General features: G+C 46.4%; 1 protein-coding gene across 2 annotated transcripts; it reads right to left on the bottom strand.

Annotated features, from left to right (window-relative positions):
• Nucleotides 1-1,222: 1,222 nt before the first annotated feature.
• Nucleotides 1,223-15,439, bottom strand: LOC128403715 (protein S100-A16-like). Of its 2 annotated transcripts, none has more exons than XM_053368745.1 (3): nt 15,293-15,439; nt 4,044-4,237; nt 1,223-1,729 (listed from the first exon to the last, which is right to left on the bottom strand). In XM_053368745.1, exons 1-3 carry the CDS (start codon nt 15,297-15,299, stop codon nt 1,565-1,567), a joined length of 366 nt encoding a protein of 121 aa, XP_053224720.1. In that variant the 5' UTR covers nt 15,300-15,439; the 3' UTR covers nt 1,223-1,564. The 2 variants fall into 2 exon arrangements, with proteins under 2 accessions (XP_053224720.1, XP_053224721.1); XM_053368746.1 differs by lacking the exon at nt 15,293-15,439 and adding an exon at nt 10,807-10,913.
• Between the last annotated feature and the right edge of the window lie 3,317 nt (nt 15,440-18,756).

Genomic DNA, 18,756 nt, shown 5'->3' with positions numbered 1-18,756 from the left:
CGGTGAGCTCTGTGTCGTCCGCTTAAGGGCGACACGGTTCAGGGCAAATAGAGCCTTGGGGGAGAGCGCCAGGGCTTACCCCCCCCCGAAAAAACCCCACGGAGGAGTGGGGGGTCCTAGGGGTCCAGCAGAGCGTGGGAACTCACCCCCCTGAATTCCCTGGCTGTTTTACTGCGCGGGGGGAAACAAGGAGGTTCACGGCTCCAACACACTCTATTGCCGATCGCCGTGATCTCAGATGGCTTTATTTAAGAGAGAGAGAGCCAGGGAAATGCATGGGTGTAGTGATCAGGTGGGATTGCTATGAGGAATTATAACAAATATAGAGTAAGCCGCCTGTGTCAGCAATGAAAGCATTGCGTTGACTGGGTTTAAACTATTTTGATATGATTCTTGATCAATCCACACCTCTGCATCCCTGTTCCATTTCTCTTTCTTGACCAGTCATGTACACTGCCAGTCTTTGCCAGGCAGGCATCCTGGGTCATCAAAGACAGTGGGCAGCTTCTTTGATGTAGCTTTTCTGATATGTTAATCTTAGGATGTTAATTTTAGGGCCAGGAAACAGATCTCACCTGAAGGTGATAATAATTGCTGTCTTCCTGGCCATCCTTCTTATCATGTTATCATCCTTCTTATCATGTTCTTATCATTGCTTGTTTATCACGTCCCGGGGTTGCCAAATGCACTCCTTTGTAGTTCTGTTTTATTTGCCCCATGCTTAATTAGTTTTGGTAGTTTAACTTTGTCCCCACGTAGGCTTTGTTGAAATGCTCAGAAGAAATCTGATTGGTTCTTACGAACACTCTGTAAAAAGCTCTTTTGTGAATAAAACGACCTGGGCCAGGGGCTGGAGACAGAGAGATTATTATACGCACCCTTCCCAGAGTCTTGCTGGTTCAAGCCTCTGTGTGTATTCTTATTAATCAGAGTTCAATCCTTCCTTTACTTTGGGAACACCTCAATGGGGGAAGAGGAGCTCATTGGACGGATAATAGCCAGACTAGCTACATGGAGCCTCCAGGTTGAGGGACTGCATATCTCAGCTGGTGACAAAGGGCAGGGATAGGCTCTTCGGGTCTGCCTGGCATAGGAGCACCCAGGAGTAGAATGTAGCAACTAGAAAAGTTTCATTGGGAATTCAGTGTCCTCAATGAGCACCGGAAGCTTGCTCGAGAAAGGTTACCCCCAAAAGGGAGAGGCAATCGCACCACTCTGACACTCTGATCCGACTCAAGGCTTTATTGCAATGCTCTTCACAGTCTGACACCCGGCTGGATCCCCACGGAACATGGCCACCCCCACCCCACAACCACCCGTCACCCTCCCAGACGCGATACCCCAGTTGCAGGTGTCGAAAAGAATTAAATAAGTGGACGGATAATTTCCAAAGGAATGGTAGAGTTCAGCTTTCAGGCCCAAATGGCGATGGGCCGTGTGATGTGCAGCCCAGCCAGCAGGGGGAGCTGGAATGACGGCAAAGTTAAGGCAGGGAGTCGGAATGTGGGGGGAGAGATAGAAGGGGCTGGGGGTGGTGCGAGCAGCTGACGTTCTCTCTCTTGCTCTACTTGGTGAACTTGACGCTCTCCTCCTGCTGTCGGATCAGGCAGGAGATTGGGCTGGCGATGCCGCCAATCAGGTTCCAGTACTCGTGGAAGCTGATGAGTCCATCCTGATTCTCATCCAGGTCACAGATCAGTTTGTTGGCAGCTTGCTTGTTCTTGGTGTCCTGGATGGGGGAAGAGGGGGAATGAAACGAGTCAGAAAAGTGAGACTGGGAGACCTGGAGCCTAAGAGCCTAGACACTTCCACCACATTGGGAAGCAGAGGTCCACCTTACTAGATGTCGGGAAAAAACACTATAAGTAATTCAGAAATTAAATCGTTATAACAAAAAAAAATCGCTATGTAAAATAGCATAGAATTTTTTTTGCTCTCCAGCGCCATCTTGTGTTGCATGTTTATAACGCATTCAAAACGTTGTTTCACTAATGTAGCTGGGTTTGCAACATAGCCTAAGTGTGAAATAGTTCAGGTTATTCTTTTTGTGACAGATCGTGAAGCTGAGGCTCCAAGACTTTGGCCACCTCATGAGAAGAGAAGACTCCCTGGAAAAGACCCTGATGTTGGGAAAGATGGAGGGCACAAGGAGAAGGGGACAACAGAGGACGAGATGGTTGGACGGTGTTCTCGAAGCTACAAACATGAGTCTGACCAAACTGCGGGAGGCAGTGGAGGACAGGAGTGCCTGGCGTGCTTTGGTCCATGGGGTCACGAAGAGTCGGACACGACTAAACGACTAAACAACAACAACAAATTCTTTTTGTGACCGTTCTGTTGCTTATCATTGCTTTCCATCTAATTGCTGTGTAGCTTGTACCCCTTTAAGGCTTCCCCATTCACGTCCTGCCTGACTTGCTGTGGCACCATGAAACGTTATTACTATCATTTCTCCCCATCTCAGTGCTGACCTGCTTGCCATTGGGGAAAATGCCAGATTCTTGCTTCTCGTTGGTTTCCCATCTAGAGTGGAGGCTGCCTGGCTTTCTGTCGCCCCCCACATTCCAGCCTCTTGGTGCCGCTTGGACTAAATATTGCACCCACTTTCCAATCAACTTGCAGATCAACTTGTTACTATGCTGGCCAGGAGCATGTGGTCAATGGACTAGAGGGGCTAGGCTAGTCTCTTTAATATTCCCTGGTGCCTCCTTCCCAAAGCCCAAGAAGCTTCTGCCTAAGCTTAGGGAAGGAAGCATGATGCTCACGTTTGCGAGGTTGGGACATCATAATGTCACCCCCTCACAAGCTGGCACCTCTGGCCCTATCTGTCCCCCTGCACAAAATTTCACCGCACACTGCTGCTGCTGAGAGAGAGTCACTGCCAGTCCGTGTCGGAAAAGCTGGGCTAGATACAGGGCCAGATTTAGGTTTGATAAGGCCCTAAGCTACTGAAGGTAATGTTGAAGATTCATTCCCCATGTCTGCAGTCATGGGATTGTTGTCTATCACATGACTGTGTATGTTTTCATTCCACAGAGTGGGAAGTGACGGAGACAGGATGTTTGTGTTACTGTGTGCCGTGAAGTGGGACTGTTGTCCTTTGTTCTTTCTCTTTGCTGTCTGATGGTGGAGATGTTGCAGTGCTCCGTGTGTGTTTAAATGTAAATAAAGTAGATTAGCCAAAATGCCGAGTTGCTGAGGTCTGTCACACACATGATGCGCAAACTCTGCGGATCCCTAAGTGTGCCGGTGTCGATTGGCATCGGTCGCTGTGATGTTTGGGCAGAAGAAAGCTTTTGAAGCTTCCGAACGAAAGACCAGGAGGGAGAGAACATGCCAGTCAGGCATGTGTCTCTGCCAAGGTCCTACTCGAGTGTAGGCTGAACTCCTGACACTTTATATGTCCAGCTGTCTTTTGTCAACAACAAATTGTCTCTGTTTTTTTGTGTTGAATATATGCTATATGGTAATTTATGGACCTAAAAGGTATCTAAAGCCATTTGCACATAACAAAATACGTATTTTATCAAAGCAATTGTTGAACTGAAATACAATTAAGAAGAAGTATATTAATAGTAGGGACACAGGTGACGCTGTGGGTTAAACCACAGAGCCTAGGACTTCCCGATCAGAAGGTCGGCGGTTCGAATCCTCACGACGGGGTGAGCTCCCGTTGCTCGGTCCTTGCTCCTGCCAACCTACCACTGTGGCGGGAAGGTAAACGGCATTTCCGTGTGCTGCTCTGGTTCACCAGAAGCGGCTTAGTCATGCTGGCAACATGACCTGGAAGCTATACGCCGGCTCCCTCGGCCAATAAAGCGAGATGAGCGCCGCAACCCCAGAGTCAACCGCGACTGGACCTAATGGTCCGGGGTCCCTTTACCTTTAACTTTATATTAATAGTGAATTGGGGGGGGGGCAAGAGAATGGGGCCCTAAGCTATAGCTTGTTTAGCTCATATGTAAATCCGGCACTGGCTAGATGGACTGACGGTTTGACTTAGCAACAGGTCCCTCTGAATCTCCCTCCATCCTTCATCTCACCGTCAACATGTGGTTGAGTTCATGCTTGAGCATCTTCCGGAAGCCACCCTGGCTGATCCCCCGCTTCTTGCTGCAACAGCACCCTTTGCCGGCGTACTTATCGTAGTTCTTCGACAGCGTCTGGATGGCCCACTCCAGCTCAGAGGGGTCCCCGCCCATGATGTCTCCACCTTTGGTTCCTCCTCCCTTGCACCCTAGAGGAAAAACGGAAGTGCGTCATCGATAAGCATCCCTTCCCAATTCATGGACAGGACATATTCCCCGGGTGTGGGGAAGCTTGGAGCCTCCAGATGTAGCTCAGAATGCCAGGGGAAATAGGAGATCTGTTCCAGCAACATCTGGGAACCCAAAGATACCCCGTACCTTATACCACCCATGATATTTAGTACATAAGCCATTCTTTAAAGGGTTTCACACAGGGCCGTCTTTAACATATGCGCCGCCGGGGTGCAAAGATCTGCCCAGGGCCCCCAAATTTAGTTAATTTTGCGTGCACAGCGCCGTTGAGAATGACAAGCACCGTCGTTGAGTCTGACAAGCATCGCCGCTGGTGCAGCGCGTCTTTGGTAAATGAGCGCACCAAGTCGAAAGTCCTTTAGTGAAACAGTAGGTATTAAAAAACTGCTTTTATTCTCACCAGTCTTTAGGTACACCACAGGTTGTTGTCTTAAGTATCACTAAAATAGATCTCTTCCCCTATGTAATAAAATGTAGTTGTTTGTGACAAAATATAGTACATAATTATGTGTACCTAATTGAAGCAAAAAATGCATTCCCGACTTTCTTGCATGAATATAAGTAGCTACTGCTGTAAAGGCAGGAGGGACAAGGAACCAGGATGTTGATTGGTTAAGCAAAGGCCTGGTTAAAAAGGAATGTTTTTGCCTGGCGCCTAAAGGTGTATAATGAAGACACCAGGCAAACTTCCCTGGGAAGAGCATTCCACAGGCAGGGAGCCACTGCAGAGAAGGCCCCGTTCTCGTGTTGCCACCCTCCTGACCTCTCGAGGAAGAGGCACACAAAGAAGGGCCTCAAAAGATGATCTCAGGGTCTGGGTAGGTTCATACTGAAAGAGGTGGTCCTTGAGGTATTGCGGTCCTGAGCCATTTAAGGCTTTATAGGTCGAAATCAGCACTTGGAATTGGGCCCGGAAACTAATCGGTAGCCAGTGCAGTCAGACCAGGATTGGAATATGCAGTTGTCTCTTACAGGGATCAAACCTGCCACCTTGGCATTGTTATCACCACTGACAACTGTGCTAACTGTGTTGCAGGGGATGATTGCTTATTTTATTCATTTCAGACTACTTGATCGTAAAGAAAACCAGCCCGCAGTGCAGTTCACAAAGAGAATAAAACGATAACATTATGAGCAAAAACAGTAAAAACTATTTGGAGCATTAAGCAACCAAGAATAAATTAAAAACATGTTGACATGCGTCATCATCCAACATGTCTGGGTAGGCCTGTTGAAACAAGAATGTTTTTAGCGGGAGCTGGAAAGACTCATAGCAACCAGGGTTATCTCAGGGTGCCCTGATGTTGCATCATTCTGCAGGGAGATGGATATCTCCAATGGTGGAAGTCACTTCCTGGCTGGAAGATCCTTGAGCAACCAACATATTGTTATGAGTTTGTGAGTGCCAGACAACTATAATCCTTGGCTCTAGCTAGTGTTAGAATCTAATTAGGTCTTAGGGAGCTAAACTGTGTGCTAGACACTTCTAATCCCCGGAATCAGCAAGTGTTAACATTTGATTAAATCAAGCTACCTTCCTCGTTTGTTAATCCCCTGGCTGACGGGCCATTAAGAGAACAAAGGGATCAAGGGCAGTTGGTATGAGACGGCAAATGGGTGGGGTCCCTCTCCCACAACAGAGCTTAGAGAATGAGGAGTTAGGCGACACAGAAGGACCCTTTTGGGGGTATTAATGCTGTAAACCCCTCCATCATAGGTTCAGGTTGTACATATGTGTGAATAACCCATATATCATAAAGACACCACAGTCTTGGCTGTGCCTGATTTTCAAAAGGAAACGCAGACTCTGAGTGAGAGCGTGGAACCCGTGAAATCTCACACCAGTCAGAGATGCAGCACTTTGATGTGCAACAATATTCCCTGTATTAGTTTCATAACCTCCTTTGTCTCTTTACGGCCATTGAAAGTTCCCGAAATGATGTCCCAAATCTAACATTGTCTCCTCAAATAGGTATCTAGATCAGGGTCAGGGAATTTCAGGCCAGGTTGTCGAATGCGGCCCTCTAAGTCTCTTAACCTGGCCTCCATAAGTCTCCCCAGGTCACCCCCTGGCATGCACAGGAAATGTTCAACCACTGAGTTTGCATGGAGCCTTGCCTTCTGAACGGTCTCCCGTCTTTCCTGCACAGCGACCTCCAGTGGCTGCTCCTAGGAATGCAAGCCAACCGGTTTGCAGGATCCATCCTTCTGCCCTGCAATCTGCCTATCTTTCCTTCCTTCCTTCCTTCCCCTCCAGGTCGCAACACCCACACTCCAGCACAGGCAATTAACGATAATTATATTTTGGCAGGAGCTTTGCCTAGCCCCAGTGAGGCGGGTGCCGGGAGCGAAATCCGCCGAACCAGTCGCCAGACCTTCGTTGGAATGGAATGCCGCTCCCTCCCAGCCAATCAGAGCGGGCGTAGGAGGGTGAGAAGGAGGAGTGGTGCCAGGCAAAAGCCGCAATTATGGGCTATCCTTGCAAGGCACATCGGCAGCACAGGGTTGATAAAAAGGCACCCGCCGTGTTGGAATCCGCTGTGTCCTGAAATCTCACCTTCCTATCGCTCATTCCATCCCATCCTTGGGTGTGGAAGCTGCCTGGAAAGGCTGGGAAAACTGAAGCGACTGAACGAGGGCGTTGGAGAGACCAAGGTCACTGTACATCAAAAGAACATTAGATGCAAATGGCCTTTCACCCAAGGAATTCTGGGAGCTGCAGATTCCATGCAGGTTCCCCCAGGATATGCAGAGATTTGCAGCTCTGCGACAGGTGAAGCTCCAGGATTCATGGGGGGAAGACAGGTGCTTTAAGCCCAGGGCTCCCACCGAGGGAGCCTGTTTATTTATTTTATTTTATTGGGTAAAATTTATACACCAATTTGGGACGCGGGTGACGCTGTGGGTTAAACCACAGAGCCTAGGGCTTGCCGATCAGAAGGTAGGCGGTTCAAACGGGGTGAGCTCCCGTTGCTCACTCCCTGCTCCTGCCAACCTAGCAGTTCAAAAGCACGTCAAAGTGCAAGTAGATAAATAGGTACTGCTCCGGCGGGAAGGTAAACGGCGTTTCTGTGCACTGCTCTGGTTCGCCAGAAGCGGCTTAGTCATGCTGGCCACATGACCCGGAAGCTGTACGCCGGCTCCCTCGGCCAGTAAAGCGAGATGAGCGCCGCAACCCCAGAGTCGTCCACGACTGGACCTAATGGTCAGGGGTCCCTTTACCTTTACTTTATACACCAATTTATTGTTAAAACAGAAATGGAAACCCTCAGTGGTTTGCAAAGAAGATAAAATGATGCTATCATTGATAAGAAGAATTGGCAGCCAGCTTGGTTTATAAAATATAGAATGTTTGAATGCTAATGACTGAATACTGTACTTTATTTAACTGCAGGAACTGAAAGAATTTTAATCTTATCTCTCTCTTTTCTTTCTTTCTTTCTTTCTTTCTTTCTTTCTTTCTTTCTTTCTCTTTTTCATTCTTTCTTTCATCCTTCCTGCCTCTGTTCTTTTTTTATATTAAGTATCTGTTTTATTTCAGTATATTATAAAAAAGATACTCAAAAACTCAAGCGTGGACATAGGCCAGTGCTGGAGAGAGAGTTCTGAGGGCCAGTCAAAGAGACACTGAGGGCCATATTTGTGGAGTTGCTAGGAATAATCCATACAGCATGGCTATTAACAGTTATCAAATTGACTAGATTTATTGCACGCCCTTTGGAAAAGATTCAAAGTCCAGAGCTGTTTTCCCAGGAAAGAGGGAGGAGCCTGAAGTGCTCAAAGTCGTTAAGCAATAAAAGCCTCATTAAGTGTTTCTCCACTTTTCAGGATGGGCTGACGTCACAGCTGATGTCCCAACATCCAGGAAGAAGAAGGAAAAAAACCTCCCACAAAATATAGAATAAGAAGGGGGAGTTGGCCTAGTTGTTTTACCTTTCCTGATCTGGATGTCACCTTCTTGATTTATTTATTTTTATTCATAATGATGCAGTTGTTTACTCAGATCTCCTCTGTAAGTGACATCCTGTTCGTTGTGGAAATCAGGGCGAATTCTGCCCGAAGGGACAGGCATCTTTAATTTTCCTTCAAGCACCAGAAATGGGAAACAAATTCTCTGTTGCCCCTAAGTGAAGTTTGGGGTGGGTGAGAATCAGAGCAACTTAGGGGCTCTCAAGACAGGCCTCAGGGATCTCAACCAGCTCTGATCTCCAGCAGAGGCAAAAGATCTAGAGGAATGAGCCTAATGTAGCCCTCCAGTTGTCCCTATGTGGCCCCCTTGGAATACTCCCTAGGCCACATGCCTTCTCGCCAAGCCACGTCCCTCACTGTCTCACACCCTGAGTGTCTTTTCCTGGCTGGAATCAGGCCTTGAACTCTGATACTTACCGTATTTTTCGCTCTATAAGATGCACTTTTCCCCTCCTAAAAGGTAAAGGGAAATATGTGTGCGTCTTATGGAGCGAATGCAGGCTGCACAGCTATCCCAGAAGCCAAATCCCTCTTGCTGTTCTGGCTTCTGGGATTCAGAATATTTTTTTTCTTGTTTTCCTCCTCCAAAAACTAGGTGAATCCTATGGTCTGGTGCGTCTTATAGAGCAAAAAATACGGTATATTCCTATTAGCAGTAATAGCAGTAATACAACAGCAGCTGTATTGTATTGCATTGTATTGTACAGTCGTATCTTGGTTCTCAAACAGAATGCATTTTGGGAGTCTGTTCGACTCCCGGAACTGTTCTAAAACTGAAGCGTGGCTTCCGATTGGCTGCAGGAGTGTCCTGCAGCCAATTGGAAGCCACGGAAGCCACGCCGGACGTTAGGCTTCCGAAAATCGTTTGAAAACTGGAACACTCACTTCCAGGTTTCGATCATTCGGGAGCTGATTTGTTTGGGAGCTAAGGCATTCAGCTTCCAAGGTACCAGTATAGTATAGTATAGTATAGTATAGTATAGTATAGTATAGTATAGTATAGTATGTTGTTTAGTCATTTAGCCATGTCCGACTCTTCGCGACCCCATGGACCAGAGCAATCCAGGCGTAGTATTAATATAGTATAGTACTAAAAGTATTAGTATTAATTAGGCATGTTAGTTATTGTTACCCAGAGGTCTTCAAGCGAATTACATTTTAAAAGCATTAATATAAACATCATAAAAACATAGCAATTGCTTCTTGCTTGCCCAGATAGAAAATTGAGTAGATTCTAGTCTATTTTACAGAGGTAAAATTTGCACCCATTGCTCCACCCACTTTGCCTGTGGCTGCACCCACCACTGACATGTGGCCCCTCAAAAGTTGCCCAGAAGTGAAGGTGGCCCTCAGGCTTTGAAAAAGTTCCTGGCCTGGTGGTAGGAACAGTCTTAATCAGATGTTTCTTGGGATATGATTCTTATCTTATTATTATTATTTTAAAAGTAACAAAATGCTGATTAAATTAAAGGCGGGATGACATTTCTGGATCACCACCTGTTTAGCAATTTGGTCCCCCGCCCTCCCCAAATTAAACTCTTCCGGCCTACAGTCCCAATCCAAAACAACGCTTAGACCTTTTGGGAAGATTTCAATATCACTCCTTCCCAAATGTCCCATCAGCAGAATAAACTGATGGAAGTGAAGAAGGGGCGAGGGAAGAACTCTCAGCAGGTCTCTTCAGCATTTTTGTTACCATTACAAAAAAAGTATCCTAAGACATTGTAGGGATTCATTCATAAATGAGCCACAGGGGTTCATTCACATAATGACCACGGCGATTCATTCATAAAATAACCTGGGATCCATTCATAAAATAACCATTGCAAAACATGGCAGAAATTCTGAATGCGATCATTTCCCACTCGTCTCCCTGGCAGGGATGTTCTGCTTTGGGGTGGATATTCCACCCTATTGGCCAAGCTTCACATGGAGATTTTTCGCCGTCAAATTGACCCCATCCAGGTGCCCTGGACCATAAAAAGGCTGAAAGCTGGACCATATAGAAGGCTGATTGCCGAAGAATTGATGCTTTTGAATTAAGGTGCTGGAGGAGACTCTTGAGCGTCCCATGGACTGCAAGAAGATCAAACCTCTCCATTCTGAAGGAAATCAGCCCTGAGTGCTCACTGGAAGGACAGATCCTGAAGCTGAGGCTCCAAGACTTTGGCCACCTCATGAGAAGAGAAGACTCCCTGGAAAAGACCCTGATGTTGGGAAAGATTGAGGGCACAAGGAGAAGGGGACTACAGAGGATGAGATGGCTCAACAGTGTTCTCAAAGCTACCAGCATGAGTTTGACTAAACTGCGGGAGGCAGTGGAAGACAGAAGGGCCTGGCATGCTCTGGTCCAGGGGGTCACGAAGAGTCGGACACGACTAAGCGACTAAACAACAACAACAACAGGTGCCCTGCAGCCCTTTCTGCCCCATCCTTGGAATTCCTCCTGCCCTTAGATGCCACCCCACTTGCAAGTGCATATATGTGACACGTCACTGCCAGCTGCATTGCTCTGGGGTGATAAGGCAGGAAAGCGTGGGAGGCCGTCCCCACCCACCACGATAGGGTACCAGGACAGGTTCCTAAAACTCTTGCCCAACCGCCAGGGATCTGGTCTCTCCGGCCCATCCTGACTCTGTAGAGGAATGTTTTGATGCAGATGACGGCATCCTGCAAATTAGCCGCACATGCGCGAGAGGAAACACAAATAAGTTGTCTCCTTTAATTCTAGCAACGGGGGGGGGGGGTGTTATCCAACATGGTACCGCCTGGATGTCTCTGGGCACCGGCTGATGGCACAAAAGCACCTGCTTAGGGCAGAATTTGGCACACCGACATTCCAAATGGATCAGAGAGACGCAGGAAATGTTTTCTCCCACAGATAAGCCGGGTGAGGAGGAGCAGCCCAGGTGTGTGAGGTTTCAAAGGCGTTTTGTACCTAGCAGACTGAGCAAGAAAGGGCTTGCCCATGTCACACCCTCGATGGGTTTCTCCGTTCCTTCCCACCTGGTCTGGCAAGCTCTCACAAGGTTGATTTGATTTTCAAGAACCTGGCAGCAGGATGAGGCCAAAGGCCCGTCTGGAACAGCACCCTGTCCTCGCAGCAGCCAACCAGATGGGAAGCCAATGCAGGGCGCATGACAGCAACGCTCCCCGCTTGCAGTTCCAAAGGACACATGATTCAGACCCTTGGTTGTTCCCAGCGTTTAGCGTTCAGCGGTAGACTGCCTTAGAACATGGAGGTTCTCTTCTGAGCATAGCAAGAGTTTTCCTAACCTGGAATCCTCCTGCCATCGCTACCTGTGATGGGTGGGAGTCCTCTCTCCTCAAAGGAAGAGGGTTCAGCACTCTGAACATGCTTAAAGGTGCCTTCCTCTTTCCTACGAATCTGTATTTCCTGGCACGTTGCTGCCCGGGAAGCCCTCTTCCAAATTCCAGTTTATTATTTAGAGCTCATCAGCAATTTTAACCAGGTTGCTGAGGCAGTATAACCGGCTGGATTCCTGCAGGCCTGGGAACGTTTCAATTACTGCTTCCAATTCATCCCAGCCAGGAACAAATATGCTGTGTTCCAACCCGAACCCTTAACCTTACTTTTGGGGGTGTACCGCCTGATGATAAAAGCAATCATTTTAAAAAATAAATAATACTAGATCCCCCAAAGTTGTGTCATTCTGGCTGTTTATTCTGTGGCTGAAGACCCATTGCAAATTGGGTGGCTGCCTACACACTTATCTGTCCCTGACTCATTCTTTTTTCAAATGAGAATTCATTTATTTTAAATATGTGTACACCACATCTTCATGATTGGGTCTCAAGGCAACTTTCTGGGGTAATAAATGATTGTGAAAAAAATCAACGAATTAATGAGAGGAAGGGCAGTAGCTATTGGAAATGGGAGAAAGCAAGAGGAACTGAAATTTATACTTTTGCCCAACTAGGAATGGAAGGATTTGTCAGTTTAAGTTACTCATTTTTGGAATCCTCATTTTTCCAATTTGAAATTTGAGTCTCCACATTTCTGCAGCAATTAAAAAAAACCTCGTGAAAACCCACAAGCATTTTAGAGTGGATTTCACCTAATAATTACATTTTTTTTTCCATATACAGTTTTGACAAAGCTACACATTTTTGTAAGCCTTTTCCCCTAATAGAATGCATTCTTCTAAGTTATTTTCATCAAGGCATCAACTTCCATGCACACTTTGCCCTAATAGAAGATTTTTTTGGTGAACCTTGGTTGGTTGGAGAACTGCATTGCAAAATTCAGAGAAAGTTCAGTTGCGAAAGACAGCTCCATTTCAATTCTCAGATCATTTCAGCAGCCGCAAACCTGATCAGCTTGCCTTTAAACTTGAACTGAATTGGAAACCACCACTACCCATGTCTACTCCTCATCATTCCAGTTCCAAAGGTCATCCTCTTCCGCTGAGTTATGGAAGCTCCTTGTTTTCCTAGTGGACCTTTCAAACGCCTTTGCCCTGTCTTTTTGAAAATCCCAATTTGGAGATGGTCAAGAGCTGAGAAACAAACTCGCTTATGGAAGCTATACTTCTGACACTGCTTCCTGAAACATGGGGATCTCTAGATGGTGTTGGCTATTTATTTTAGGATGGTTGGATGCATATCCAGATGTGGACGTCTGCGTAGAAGCTTCCTTCCTGGCTGTCAAGACGTCAGCTTTCAGAACTTACATGAAATGTCCCACAGAGCTATTGGCAGACCCACATTGAAAAAGATTCATTCAGTACAGAGGTGTAGGCAAACTTTCTTAGAGGAGAGGCTGTGAACTTCAGACACAGTCCACAGAGAAGTCTCTAAGTATTATTGCTGGGCTGTGATTGTTCGTATTTGGTCAATCAAGCTGAAACTTGTCGCAGTGTTTTAACCTTCCCTCCCTCCCTCCCGTCGGCTGTTTCGACAGTTCGTCACTGAGCCTCTTTCTGAAAAGTGTGTGCTCCTTTGAACATAGGAAGGTATGTTCATACAGAGTCAGACCATTGATCTATCTTGTTCAGTATTGTCTGGCAGCTGCCCTCCAAGGCTTCGGGGAGGAGACATTCCCAGCCCCACCTGGAAAAGCCATGGGGTATTGATCCTGGCACCTTCTGTGGGCAAGAGAGTTGTACCCAGTAGTCGGACATCTGCCTTGCATGTCGAAGGTCCCGAGTTCAAAATCTGGCATCTTAAGGTCAGACTGCATCCTCCTGGTGGTGTTGAACTTCCGCTATCATCTGTCCTGACTGTTGTCTGAGGCTAATGGGAGTTGTAGTCCAAAATGTCTGAAGGCCACCATGGTGGGGAAAGCCCTCAGCTAGATGGACCAATTCAATTATTCTGCAATGATTCTGGGCATGCTTACTTGGGAATAAAGTCCAGCTCTGTTCTGTGGGACTTAGATCAATGTGTAATAATAATAATAATAATAATAATAATAATAATAATACCCTGCCTGTCTGACTGGGTTGTCCCAGCCACTCTGGGTGGCTTCCAACATACATAAAAACATAATAAAACAGTACACATTGAAAGACTTCTCCACACAGGGCTGCCTTCAGATGTCTTAAAAGTCATCCAAGTGGCTTAAAAGGCACTCCTTTTTTAGGCTGTCCTAGGACCACTAAACCTAATCTGATATAGACAGGCAGCTGCCTTTCATCCTTGGGAAGGGGGCACCTAAACCAAGGTGCCCTTTCAATCATCATCATCTCAGACAGGTGGCCAAGAGCAATGGGTTGGGTTCAGACCAAACAAGTTGCACTTAGACCCTATGGAAATCCATGTTTTCAAAAAGCGGTTAGCCATGGCTGGGGATAAGCAAACATGTCGGCTTCCCTGTTTCTCAGTTTCTTATTTTCCCAGTATTAAAGTTCTCCATATTTCCACATCTGGTTGAAGCTTCCTTTTAAAATCCTCTTGAAAACTCACCAGCCATTTCCTAAAGATTTCTCCCGATACACACATTTTTTTCGTCAAGCCATCTTTGTCAAGCCAGCTTCGCAGATGTGCTATGCACATTTATACACTTGCTTCACCCTGACGAGTGTGTTTTTCAGACACATCGCTGCACTGCAAAATGTGGAGAAGTGCAAGATCTCTGCGCAGAATGCCTGTCCTTAAGAGCCGGTTGCTGGATCAGGCCAAGAGCCCATCTAGTCCAGCATCCTGTTCAAACAGTGGCCGACCAGAGGCCTGCAGGTAACCCACAACCAGGATTCGAACACAAGCCCCACCTGTGGATCCCAGTAACGGGTATTCAGAAGCTGCTCAGTCTCTCTTATACCAAAGCTTAAAAAGTTAGGAAGCTGCCTTGTACCAGAGCACATCACTCATGGGCCATCAGCTGACCACATAGTGGATGGATTCTTGCTAAGAATGCTGGACTGGACGTGATCCAGCCGAGAGGTGCTCCCAAGCAAGAGTTGGGCACTTGTTCAGAGGAAAGGCTGTATCTCAGGGGTAGATGGGATGATTTTCATGGAGAACGTCCTCAGTTTAATCGCAGACATCTCCAGGAAGGGATGGGAGGAACAGATTCCCTTCCCCAAGCTGGGAACTGTGAACAGTTTTGGTCTGACAGTAGAAGACATCTCCCTATATTCCGATGGTCTCATCAGACGCAGATTGGTTAGGATTTAGATCATAGGTCTGCATAACTTTAGCACACATGGGTGGGCTTCCGGAATCCAGTAAACGAAGGAGATCGCACAAGACTTTGAGCGTAGCCCAACTCGAGTCAAGACCCAGTGGTTTGGTGAGACCCTAATATCACCTCTGGGTTCTTTATCCCTTTCCCCAGTTCTGATCCCAACCCCCACATCTCTTTCATCCCAGATCTTTTCGCTTCCCAGGGACATTTCGTTGGCACGTCAGTCGGACGACGGCGCTTGCTCCACCAAGACCTGTAGAGACACGTCCTCAGAAACTTCCTAGCTACATTCCAGGCTGAAAGAAGACCAGCGTCTCGCCGTAGGGTCCTTAGAAAGAAGCCCTTTCCCCCATGCGATAAACAAACAGACGGCGATGTGTTGGATATTCCTTACCTGGCATGATTGTGTTGTGGGCTGTGTGTCTCTCGTCGACCAAAGACTTCTGAGTCCGTCTGCCTGTTTCGTCCTAGCGCTGGCAGGAGTTGGGCTATATGAGATTAGAAACCACCCACCTCTTGAATCCACCCAATGCCTGTGTCACGAGGCCAGTCCCAACTTCCTTTTAGAGAGAAACATTCCCTCCCCTCCTGTGGCTCAGACACTCTTTTTGGGGCGTTCCTCCTCTGCAACTCACCTGGCATCAGCAGGCAAGCCGTTGCAAAACCAGAGGATGCGCCTCATGGTCCTTCTCGTTCTTCCTGCTGGTGATGCAGAGCATCGCCCACGCTCTGCGCTGGTGTGTAAGGCCCAAGGTATGGGCAGCCAGAGCGGCCAGGGTGTATTAAAAAAAACCTTACACACCAGCTATGCTTTAAACAAAAAAGCATTAACCCAGTATCCTGCCTCCAAGAGGGGGCAGCAGTACCAGATATTACAGACAAAGGGCACAGCAGTGCCAAAGCCTCAATGGTTAACTTCATTGTCGATGGAGACAATTGGCGAACAGAAAAAGAGGGATGTTAGTATATAGATGGACCTCTGGTCGGAATAAAATTGCTGAGTATAGCTGGGCCGTTGATCTGAACCAAGGTCTCGGTGATTCATTGCACTGCCAGTGCTGATGGGCTTTTGGGAGACAGCTGGGTGCAAAGAGGATGTTTGGCATAGATGGACCTCTGGTCTGAACCAAAATACAGTGGTACCTCAGGTTAAGAACTTAATTCGTTCTGAAGGTCCGTTCTTAACCTGAAACTGTTCTTAACCTGAGGTACCACTTTAGCTAATGGGGCCTCCTGCCGCCACGCGATTTCTGGGAAGGAAGGCAAAAGGTGCAATTTCAGCCCATGCACAATCTAACCCTTCCCCCTGTCCATCAAATTGATATTGATGCCAGTGATGCCAAATGATTGACATGGGGGTGTGGATTGGGGGAAATGGCCTTTTAGGCCAAACTGGGTATATTAGATAGACAGGTGGATAGCTGTGTTGATCTGTCATAGTCATAATAAATAACATGATGGAAGATGGAAAAATCTTTTTCAATAATTCCAGTGGCACCTTCCCCCAAACCACATCCCCATGTCAATCATTTGACGTCACTGGCATCGATATCAACTTGACGCACAGGGGAAAGGATTAGATTGTGTATGGGCTGAAATTGCCCCTTCCGCCTCCTTCTCCAGAAAACTGGTATGCAACTAAAGCACCAAGACTTAACCCCTACTCATCAGCTGATGAGCAGAGAGTTCAGTCCTGCAGGGTGGTGCATTTCCTGTGGGGAAAATCTGGCAGGGAGGTGCAGCCATCCGCCTATCAGTTACCTGACATTATCAAGGCCACAGATGATGGTTACTTGATAAATCACCTTCATGGTGATTGGAGGGGTATTATTGTTTACCTCGATCTGTAGGCGAACCTCCTTAATTTTGCACAGCTATCCTTTGAAATCCACACTTCTCCAGATTTTTGCAGTGCAGTCAAGTCTTGTCTACAAAAAAATGCATCTGCTGGGGGTAAATTATGCCCCCAAAATGTATATGATCAGGAACACGACATACAAAAATGCATTATATTGTGGGCAGCGCTGGATTTAGGTTTGATGAGACCCTAAGCTACTGAAGCCAATGGGGCCCTTTTTATGCCCAACTGTCCTTTGTCAACAACAAATTGTCGCTGTTTTTTGTGTTGAATATATGCTATATGGTAATTTATGGACCTAATAGGTATCTAAAGCCATTTGCACATAACAAAATAGGAGCCTACATAACACAACATCTTAAAAAGCAGAGACATCACCTTGCCAACAAAGGTCCATATAGTTAAAGCTATGCTTTTCCCAGTAGTGATGTCTGGAAGTGAGAGCTGGACCATAAAGAAGGCTGACCGCCGAAGAATTGATGCTTTTGAATTATGGTGCTGGAGGAGACTCTTGAGAGTCCCATGGACTGCAAGAAGATCAAACCTCTCCATTCTGAAGGAAATCAGCCCTGAGTGCTCACTGGAAGGACAGATCCTGAAGCTGAGGCTCCAATACTTTGGCCACCTCATGAGAAGAGAAGACTCCCTGGAAAAGACCCTGATGTTGAGAAAGATGGAGGGCACAAGGAGAAGGGAATGACAGAGGATGAGATGGTGGGACAGTGTTCTCGAAGCTACCAGCATGAGTTTGACCAAACTGCGGGAGGCAGTGGAAGACAGGAGTGCCTGGTGTGCTCTGGTCCATGGGGTCATGAAGAGTCGGACACAACTAAACGACTAAACAACAACACAACACAAAACACTGTTGCTGTATGTAGGTTTTATTTTATTTGTTTTTTATCTTATATTTTGGAAATGTAAATCCAGGTTTTTTTTCCTTTAATTTTTTTGGGGGCCCCCAAGAGAGTGGGGCATTAAGCTATAGCTTGTTTAGCTTATACATAAATCCAGCATTGACTGTGGGGAACAGCCTTGCATTTCAATCAGCTCCCCCCCCCCACTTTCCGCAGTTTTCCTAGACTTAAAACGATATGTATTTTATGTACATGTTTGCTATTTACATATTGGGAAGGCCAGTGCCCCACAGTGTTTGACTGTCTCGATGTGACATTGCAATTAAAGAAATCTTTGTAGAGTCGTCATCGTCTGAATTGATCGATCAATTAAAGCATCGTCATAGAGTAGGAATATTGCAATAGTGTTGAAGCAAGAAGGATTTCCCTTCATTTTTCAAGGTGATTAAGTATGCATCGCTGAAGGCCTTATCTTTAATAGAAGAGGCATTTCCTGCTGTGTGTGAGAAAGACAGAGGAATGCTAAGTTAATTCTGAGGTCGGAGAAGAATTTGAGGTTTTGCTTTTAAATCAAGGTATGCATATCTAAGAACCTTGCAATGTTAAGAATTCAGTGCCTGGCTTCACATGTTTTCCTTTTCCCTTCCCATCGCATTTTCCTTTTGTGTTGTGTCTTTTTAACAGGCAAGCCCCAGAGCAAGGACTCTGCTCATTTTATTGATCTGTAAGCTGTTCTGGGAGCTTCTCTGGCCAAAGAGCAGGAATGCTCTGAATAAAAAAATAAGTAAATAGAAAGATTACAGTCTGTATCGTTTTAGGAGAGATGTTCCTCTTGGATTACTGAATGATGATTGGTATGTGGGAGTTTATGGGATGTGAGGCATAGCTCTTCATACATAAGAAAACCATTTTGAAGTAATGACCAAATGCTTCGAGGCAGCAGAAAGGCTCCACAAGATCAGTATAAATTTAGACGCCAGCAGTGAGGGTATGAATGAAGCCATAGAGATTTTATTTTCCTCTAGTGAAAAGCACAAAATAAAAATAAAAATGGCAGGGACATTTCAGAACACAAATAAAATGGATGGAATGAAAAAAAGTAACCTAGGTACAAATAGAATTAGAATCAATTTTACTTTTATTGAC

The sequence above is a fragment of the Podarcis raffonei genome, chromosome 16 (assembly GCF_027172205.1).
Source record: "Podarcis raffonei isolate rPodRaf1 chromosome 16, rPodRaf1.pri, whole genome shotgun sequence".
Classification (NCBI taxonomy): Eukaryota; Metazoa; Chordata; class Lepidosauria; order Squamata; family Lacertidae; genus Podarcis; species Podarcis raffonei.
This window is presented reverse-complemented; position numbering and strand designations above follow the sequence as displayed.